A 9,957-nucleotide genomic window follows, 5' to 3' on the forward strand; every position below is an offset into this window, starting at 1 on the left:
TGGCATTTCGCAAGACATATGCAATGTATGCTTCACCAGCATTCTCGCGGTTTAGTGTAGTCTGAGGGTGACATCTGATGTAGTCGGCTGGATTTAGGTCATCTCTTCCTGGAGCATAGACTAGTGTCCTCTCATAGGGCATAAGACGTAAATGCCATCTTTCCATCTGGGCTGTAGTCGGCTTTTGGCTGTTCGTGATTCCCAGTAGTGGCTTGTGATCAGTGAGGAGCCAAAAAGGTACAGATGGGAGTGTTCTACTCCATAGACATCTGCCAAGAGTTCTCTGTCTGTTTGGGAGTAACATTGTTCAGTGGGAGTGAGAGCACGGCTGGCGTAGGGTCAGAATTGCTCCTAGATCAACAGGACTTGCATCGACCAAGATTGTAGTTTCTTCCTTAGGATTGAAGTAAGCCATGACTGGCGTTTGCGTCAGAGATTGCTTCAGCTTGTCAAAAGCTTGTTGTTCTGTTTGTGACCATTTCCATGCGATGCCCTATCTGGTGAGCTTCCTGGGGGGCTCAGGTGAGTGGTTGTCACGGTTCAAGTCCAGACACAACGTCACCAAACGCGTGTACGAGGGGAAAGCAGCAAGTGCCAACAACACTGCTGTAATTAGCGGCAGAGAAGAGCTGAAGAAGGTGATGAAGAACTACGAGCGGGAAGATATCTTCAAAATGGATGAAACCGGACTGTTTTTCAAACTGGGCCCAAATTACACCTTAGCATCAAAGCCAGTGAAAGGGGTTAAACGGTCAAAGGAGAGAATAACAGTTGCATTGTGTGCAAATGCTACCTGGGAAACAAAAATTAAGCAATTAGTAATTGCCAAAGCTCGGAGACCACGTTGTTTCGGAACCGATTTCAACCCAGAGGTGTATGTTCGGTACAAACACAACAAGAGGGCGTGGATGACATCCGAACTGTTCTGTGATTGGTTGAGAGCTTTTGATAGGCAGACGAAGTCACGAGGTCGCCATGTTATTCTGCTTGTTGACAATGCCGCTAGCCATGGTTGTACGCATGTGCGGTTAACCAACGTAAAAGTCCATTTCTTGCCACCAAACACCACTAAACATATTCAACCAATGGATGGACGAATCATAAGGACATTCAAGGCATATTACCAGAGGTATTTGGTCCAGCTTTACCTGAATTGTGTCGAAGAGAACGAACCTCAAGTCGTCAGTATACGACAGGCGTTGAGATTTGTGAAACAAGCGTGGGGTGAGGTGAAACTGTTACAGTCACGTTGACATCCTGCCTACAAATGAAACCGTCGACAACGATGAAGACGACATGATCCTTTCTGAGTTACGCGACTTGCTGAAATCTTACCAAGTAGCAGACAAAAATGGAGAAAGTTCTGTTCTGACCGCTGAACAGTATGTGGACGCTGACAGCCATGTAGAAACTGGTGAGTCTTTGACAGACAGTGACATTTTGAACATAGTTGTTGGAGATCAATCAAAACCTGACGAACCAGCGATGATGACGATATCGAACCAACACCACTACCAACCCCATCGGCAAAGGAAGCAAAAACTCACATTGATTCGCTTGTCAGTTATTTTGAGACCGTTGGCGATGAAAACAATCTCGAACTTGTTCTTAAAATGCAAAGCTGTTTTACGTCAAAATGTGCTATTAAACAATGCCGTATTTCAGATTACTTTGTGAAATATTGACTGAGATTTGTGTACGTGTGCATGTGATATTGAAGGTGAAACAAATAAATGATTGTATTTCATGCTTGGGGTTTTTGGGGGTTTTTTTTAATCTTTTGTAATCGAAGGGACATGATTCAGTAGTCCGGAAATTCGTTTATCCCTTTAATTTGTGGGAAAACCATTCTGTCCGGATTAACGAGGTTCGACTGTACTACGTTGGTGTCCATTGTGAAGAGAGTGATTGGAACCACGCGAATGATGATATCGTTGTCCGCGACGACCACGATGATGTTCATTGTTGACAGTGTAGACACTAGCATCACTGGAGACAGCATTAGCAGCAGCAGAATTCTCAATGATAGCAGCTCTACGTTCAGAAAGTTCCATACTGCGAGCTTCATCTAGCATTTGCCTGAGAGTTAAATTGTTCTTCAGAGCTTTCCTGCACATTCTGGTAGAAGTGCAGCCTTGTATGATTTGTCCAAGAATCTCTTTGTCAACATCATGAAAATCACAAAGGACTGCCATGCCTCGCAGACGGGTGTGGAAAGCATCAACGTTCTCACCTTCCTTCTGCTGCGTTTGCCTAAACTTAAATGTTTCATAAGAAATATTCTTTTTGGGAGTGAAATACTCATCCAGGGACTTCTTTAGCACGGTATATTCCCTAGGAATAGGGTTGTCTCCATCAGTCATTGCTCCAATCCCTTTCTGTCCATCGGTCATTGCGTAAAATATTTCAAAAACATTGTCGCCTGCATAGTGGAGTAGCAAGGCTTTTATTCAGGAAACATTTGCAATGTCAAGCGCACACAGTAGATTTTCAAATTTTGTTGCCCATTTACGCCATCTGGTGCCGGCTGTTCTTTATTCCCCATACACAACAAATTTCTTAAAAGGCGGTAGCGATGCCATGAAGTCAGCGAAAACACATTCACAAATTAGCATGGCTGTACTTTTTAGAACGAAAAAAAAAAAAACCAGTTCGTTTGCTAGCTCGTAGCATAGATACTGTATTCACGTACCAATTACGTAGAGTTCATCCTCGTCGCCAGGTATGGTGTCCTGTCTACATATAGGAACACGTTTTGGTGTTTAAACATCAGATTTATTCATGTTGAATAAATAACGTAAACATGGAGGCAACGCTACATGGGCGGATGTTGGTTGTTTTTTTTTGTTACGCATGCGTATCTCATAGGAGTCCCGGGACATACCACAATGTTCACTATAAGTTCCAAGACACTACAGCATATAACTTTCTTATGGACGAAAATCAAATTTAGTTAAGGATTGTCTGTTATTTATTTTATGTTCATCAGGGTATGAACAAAAAAAATCATCAGCAAACTGTGTGAATCGGCGAAGCCGTTCTCACATATGTTTGCGGATGATTTTTTTGTTCATACCCAGATGAACGTAAAAGAAATAACAGACAATACTTATAATTAAATTTGAATTATACACGCTAATATTAACACTAAAACGTCATACTTTACTTTGAATTATTTTTTATCCATAAACAATAACATTCAATAAGACAACTTGCCCATATAAAATGACGTCATCAGCATATGACGTTCCCTGACGACGTAATTTTTACATTCGTCGAAAAATGAACTTCCGTTGCTGCGTCTGGACCAATGGGGTGGCGTTACGTAGTATTGAATGTAACAGAAATTTATTATTAAATCATAAAATAAAAATCCCATTTTACCCAAACTATTGTGTAAAATGGGCCATTTGAAGTAATTTTTAAAACAGGAACAATACACATCAGGCCTGGTGCTTATAAAACTTTTAGAGTCTAGACTCGAGATTCTAATAGAGTCTGAGACAGTAATGCCATGACAACGCCATACAAACTGTATGCGTGTGACGTCATTAAAGATTGAGTCCGGACTCTAAAAGTTTTATAAGCACGGGCCCAGGTCTTAAAAACTGGTTTTTCGTGTAAATAAATGAAATGAACAGACATCTAATAAAACAAAACGAACTAATTGCTCTGCGATATATTGCCCATTACTATCCCCAAAAGGTGTGATACATCAAAACTTTTGCTTAAACCATCCATCTTCAGTCACGTGTACAAAAATTGCAGTAAAATGTATCATTTTCCGCACCAGAGCATTCTTGATGGGCCCACTGTTTACATGACATGCACTGGATCCAGTTCTCATCCCGCCTAGATTCGGAAAACTTCTCTTCACAAAATAAGCAAGGTGTGTCGGCCTGGGACGTCTCCATGGTCACCTTAGTCTTCTTGTTCCCTCCTTTTCCGTTTGACGTAGTTGATCTTTTTATAGCTCATTTTGTGACAGGAACAGAAGTAGATGGCCTACTCTCCAAGGTTTGCTCCAAACTGTTCTTATATGGGCTGCTTGTTAAGATAACTTTTGATGGTTTGCGTCCTTCTGACTGCTTAGCTTTTGGAATGGGTGAAAGTTCAGTGAAAGATACATCATGTTGTTTTTGTCCAGTGCCAGATGTTGTCGGTTTAAATGTGGGTGTTTGCACATGATCTTGTGTTTGATTGCTGCCATATGCTGATGGTTGTGTCTTCGTCTGCACTGGAGGTACATCATCTTGTCCTTGTGCGGTGTCGGATGTTGATGGCTGAACAATGGTTATGTTGTCCATAGGAGCACTGATCCGTCTATTCTCTCATCCAGTTGAGGTGCTGGAAGATCTGTGGGTTCAGATTCTGCAAAATCACCATCATCGAATACATCGCGATTGTGTGGCCAAATTCCTGTCTTTCAAAAACCATTTACTGCATTGACAGATGTGGCTGCACGTAAATAGCCCCACTGAACAAACCAACAATCTGAAATATGGTTACAACTCTTCCAGGATGGTTACGAAGCCACTTCCTGTGTGTAGTATGTCATTAGCTGTTTCATGAATGAGACATCCAGTGGCTGTAGACGATAGGTACAGTGAGGCGGGAGGCAAACGATGTGGACACTGTGTTCTCGTGCCATCAAAATCGCCTCCAAGTTGTTTGTGTGGGTCTTGTGTCCATCAAGAATAAGGAGGACAGGTTTATCATGAAAAGGATTAGAATGCTCCAAGAAATGTTTGAACCACTGCGTAAAAAAACCTGCATCCATCCAGAGGGGTGTGGTACAGCAATTGCACCGGATGGTGCATTGTCCATTAGTTCAGGTTTCATACGAATTCTAGGGAAAAAGAATAATGGTAGAATGACAAATTATCAGCTGCGTTCATGCATATTTCAGTGGTTATCAACTGTCCTTACATTTATTAATTCCATTTACCAGATTACAATTAAGCTCTCACTGTTGCTTGTGTGGAATCAGTAGATGTAAAAAAAAGACTATAAATAGATATTTTGCAATAAAAATACTGTGGTAATGTCAGTCAGCTAATTGATTAACACTGCTGACCCACTGCTGACCCACTGCTGGAGGTAGCTTGCTGGACAGACTGGACCAGTACCACTAAAGCAGGCAGGGGTGTACTGGATACATTACATAACCCAATAAAGAGTTTTTGTCTATCAAATGGAATGTCTGTGCTATGGTACGTCTGACCTTTGGGAGGGAACCGATTGATCCCTGTCGATGGGCCCTTAGGGCTATTTGTCATTCTAGCTCGTGCACCACGACTGGTATATCAAAGACCAGGGAGAAGCAGCTGTCCCCCTAGTTCTGGAGCAAAATCTTAAATTCAGACATATATTCGGACAAAACGTGCTAACCTAAGACGTTTTTACCCTGTATTTCCATCATTCTACACTCCATGTAAAAATGCGTAGTGATCCGTTTACAACCCTATATACCTGTTTGGTAATAATGCTAATGTGAATAATTGCTATTATTCAGATTCGGGCATTTTCGTTTAATTCGAGAACAAACCAGCTCAAAAATTAAAATAAACGACACACTTTGCAAACAGTGACGTGTGCATAGGGAGTAGAAGCAGTGTTTCTGCCAGAAGGAAATTTTTGGGTATGGCGCTATGGAACTGAATGCAACCACAGTCAACAGAGGGTATGGGGGGGGGGGGGGTCTCCCTAAGAAAGAAAATGGGTTAAGTTTAGGGTTATGGTTAAGAAAATCATACAGTAATGATAAGAGTTATTCATTTTGTTAAAATGTTAACTTAAAAATACCCACGAAATCTGTCAAAATATCTGGGTATGGCGCCATACCCGTTTTACCCTGTGGCAGAAACCCTGGGAAGTTTGGAGGAAGGCAGTATTTCTCACCACCCATAGGTCCACAATTCCAAATTAGACAAAAGGTCATGGTTGCTGGGTCAAGAAAGATGACCATCGAAAAGGCTCCACGACACCCTGTATGCACTGTACAGTAGCAGATCCAGGGGGTCCAGGGGTCCGGACCACCCACCCCCCACCCAACTCCCTTTTTGAAAACCGACCACAACCTTTAAGGCGAAACGTGATTATATTAACTGTTCTGTGTAAAAGGAGAGATCAGTCATCACATTTGGACACACCCTCACACACACACACACACACACACACACACACACCCTTTCAGAAATCCTGCATCCGCGCCTGCTGTACTAGGTTAGGATCCAGGGCCTATATTTTCGAAGCCATCTTAGCCACGATATGTCGTAAATCCGTCGTAAGTGACTGCGGCAAATGTCGTAGCGTATTTTCGAAATTGTCGTAACTCCAAAATATCGAAAATACATCGTAGATCCTACGACAGGGCTCGTATTTTCGAAGCCATCTTAGCTACGACATATCGTAGCTAGTTATGAGCAAAATACGAATGTCGTAGATTTAAGATACGACAGATTTTCGAAGGCATGTAAAGTTCTCTTAGTGTGTCATGATTTACGATGTTTGTCGTAAACAAAAATGGGAACTCTCATTAAATGGAGATACAACAGATGGGGTATTTCTCGGTGACGTAATCAAAGAAATTCCCTCTAAACTTCATATCGGTACGGCCCCATTATATCGATTGCTAATTTTTGTGAAATAGGTAGCGTAACAATCAAAGGTCACGGTTGCAATAAACTGTTTTAAAGTTTTTACGGCAAAATATTTCGAGTTTACAACACTGGGGAGCTGTATCTTCGTCATTATCATGGAATAAGAAGTAAGGCACCTTTTTTTTTTTTTTTTTTTTTTTTTTTTTAATTGTCCCAGAAGAATACGTGGTGTTAGGGTTGGGGCCCTAAATCACTACTACAATACTTAGCATATATATATTAGTAGTAACATATACAGGTAATTACATAGACATATCTAGCATGAAGAAATATTCTTTAAATGGAATAAGAAGTAAGGCACCATATTGGTTTCTAGTCTACGACAGGTAGGAACATGTCGTAGGATCTACGATGCATTTACGATATTTTGGAGTTGGGACAATTTCAAAAATACGTTACATTTGCCGCTGTCAATTACGACGGATTTATGACAAATCGTGGCTAAGATGGCTTCGCAAATATGGACCCAGGTTCCTACGCAGGTAACCCATTTGGCGGGGGAGGAGAACCACACTATGTATGTATGATTTTATAAAATTTAATAGTTTTAAAAAAGGTTTGATTGGGGGGCGGCATGATCCGCCCCCCCCCCCCCCCCACACACACACACACAAACACACCACTGATTAGCGCTTTCCCAAATCGCAAAACAAACCAAATCCAATAAAATCAGTTTATTCATAAGTACATAAATAGCACCTTAAAATTATATTACAACCACAGTATGTCTTGTTTGGAAATGGGGGAGGTCTCCAACCTTTAAATAAAAAATTTTAAATTGTGGGGTGTATGGTTTAGCGTTACAGGGGGAGGGAGGGTGTCTTAGGCTGTATCCATTTTCCTTCTTTGATTTGTGAATTTTTGTTATTAAAGTATAAAATTAAAGTTTGTTTTGTTTAACAACACCACTAGAGCACATTGAATTATTAATAATATGCTATTGGATGTCAAACATTTGGTAATTTCGACATATAGTCTTAATGAGAAAACCCGCTACATTTTTCCATTAGTAGCAAGGGATATTTTATATGCACCACTCATAGACAGGATAACACATACCACGCCTTTGATATACCAGTCGTGGTGCACTGACTGGGACGAGAAATAGCCCAATGGATCCCCCGATGGTGATCGATCCCAGACTGACCGATCATTAAGCGTGCGCTTTACCACTGGTCTAAAATATTCATAATCAAATAATAGTCTAATCACTGTTCATCAGCCAAAAAGAAGAAAATAGAATGTTGGACTTCTTCCCCACATCCGATATTAAAATTTCTACTTCTATGGAACATTAGTTTCCCTTACGGGGCCTCTTTGTCGGTAGTTCGGACGCTTGCATAGTATCCATTCTGGAAAGTCAGCTGTACCGAGATGACATTTAGAGGGAATTTCCTTCGAAAATCTGTCGTATCTTAAATTTTGCTCTTAACTAGCTACGATAAACTATGACGTCACTATAGCGTGTGCTGTAGTGGTATCACAACGTACGGTGGTTTCACGATTTCGTAGCACTAAGCTGGCTTCAAAAATACGAAATCGTAAAATCACTGTAACCTATGACGTCACTATGGCGTGTGTTGTAGTGACGTCACACCCTACGATGGTTTTACGATTTCATAGCGCTAAGATGGCTTCGAAAATATGGGCCTTGAATTTGTTATAAAACACAGCGAGAAGAAAGACAGATACATAGTTAAAAGTTTGTTTTGTTTAAGGACACCACTAGAACACATTGATTTATTAATCATCAACTACTGGATGTCAAACGTTTGGTAATTTTGACATTTAGTCTGAGAAAGGAAACCCGCTACATCTTTTCCATTAGTAGAAAGATATATTTTATATGCACCATCCAACAGACAGGATAGCACATACCACGGCATTTGATATACAAATCGTTAGAAAATCATATAAATGGAAAATTCTTTAAAATAATTTATCAACTGTATAAAGGAATAAAGTCATGTATTTGTACCAAAAAAACGAAACCTCAGACCTAGTTCCGTGCAACATCGGTGTCCGACAAGGAGAGAATTTGTCGCCTGTCCTGTTTTCCCTTTATTTAAATGATCTAGATAATTACTGGGGTATCCCTGGATACAGATGAAACGTTCTATGAAACGTTCTATGAAACAGCTCTTTATTTTTTATGTTTATTATATGCTGACGATACTGCGCTTCTCGCATCAAACGCCTCTGACTTAAACAATCTCCAAATGTCTTTTCACAATATTGCAAAGTAAATGAAGTAAAACTAAAACAATAATGTTCAATGGCACCAGTAATGACTACAAGAAAGTTTTTACACTTGGAAATGATGTGTTTAAATACCTAGGTCTTACTTTTACCAAACTAAATAAATTTAATACAAGCAAAAAACAGACAACTCAAAAGGCAACAAAAGCAATGTACTTTGTTCTGTTTAAATCTAAAGATAATAACTTTTCAGAAGAATGCAAATTAAAACTATTTGACTCCATTGTACTCTTGAAATATGGGGTTACGAAAACATCGATATCATTGAAACTATTCATATAAAATTCTTAAGACACATCCTACCTGTAAAAAAGGCACCCCTCTATTCATGTTATATGGACAACTAGGAAGAAGACCCCTTAAATTAATTATTCAACAAAGAATTATAAGTTTTTGGGCTCGTATGGTATCTGGTAAACAAACAAAATCATCGTTTACAGGCTGGTAGGTACTGGGTTCGGATCCCAGTCGAGGCATGGGATTTTTAATCCAGATACCGACTCCAAACCCTGAGTGAGTCCTCTGCAAGGCTCAATGGGTAGGTGTAAACCACTTGCACCGACCAGTGATCCATAACTGGTTCAACAAAGGCCATGGTTTGTGCTATCCTGCCTGTGGGAAGCGCAAATAAACGATCCCTTGTTGCTAATCGGAAAGAGTAGACCATGTAGTGGCGACAGCAGGTTTCCTCTTAAAAATCTGTGTTGTCCTTAACCATATGTCTGACGCCATATAACCGTAAATAAAATGTGTTGAGTGCGTCGTTAAATAAAACATTTCTTTATTTTTTTATTATTTTTTATTATTGTCTTTATTATTCTATTGTATTTGTGTTATACTATTGTCTCTATTACTGTATTGCATTTGTATTAATACCATTGTACTATTGTCTCCTGTAAACCCTATCTTGTCACTACAGTTTATATATCATGTTCCTCATATGCCGTTGTGTAACGGCCTGAGCGTAATACAGTTTTGTTCTGTTCTGTTCTATTCTGTTCTGCTGAGTGGTCGTCCTATGATTGTAACAGTTGAT

The 9,957-nt window shown here is 40.1% G+C and overlaps 1 protein-coding gene across 1 annotated transcript; it reads left to right on the plus strand.

Annotated features, from left to right (window-relative positions):
* The first annotated feature begins 413 nt into the window (after positions 1 to 413).
* Positions 414 to 1,253, plus strand: LOC121368537 (tigger transposable element-derived protein 6-like). Its single transcript, XM_041493306.1, has one exon. It carries the CDS (start codon positions 414 to 416, stop codon positions 1,251 to 1,253), a length of 840 nt encoding a protein of 279 aa, XP_041349240.1.
* Positions 1,254 to 9,957: the final 8,704 nt, after the last annotated feature.

The sequence above is a fragment of the Gigantopelta aegis genome, chromosome 1, assembly GCF_016097555.1.
Source record: "Gigantopelta aegis isolate Gae_Host chromosome 1, Gae_host_genome, whole genome shotgun sequence".
NCBI lineage: Eukaryota > Metazoa > Mollusca > Gastropoda > Neomphalida > Peltospiridae > Gigantopelta > Gigantopelta aegis.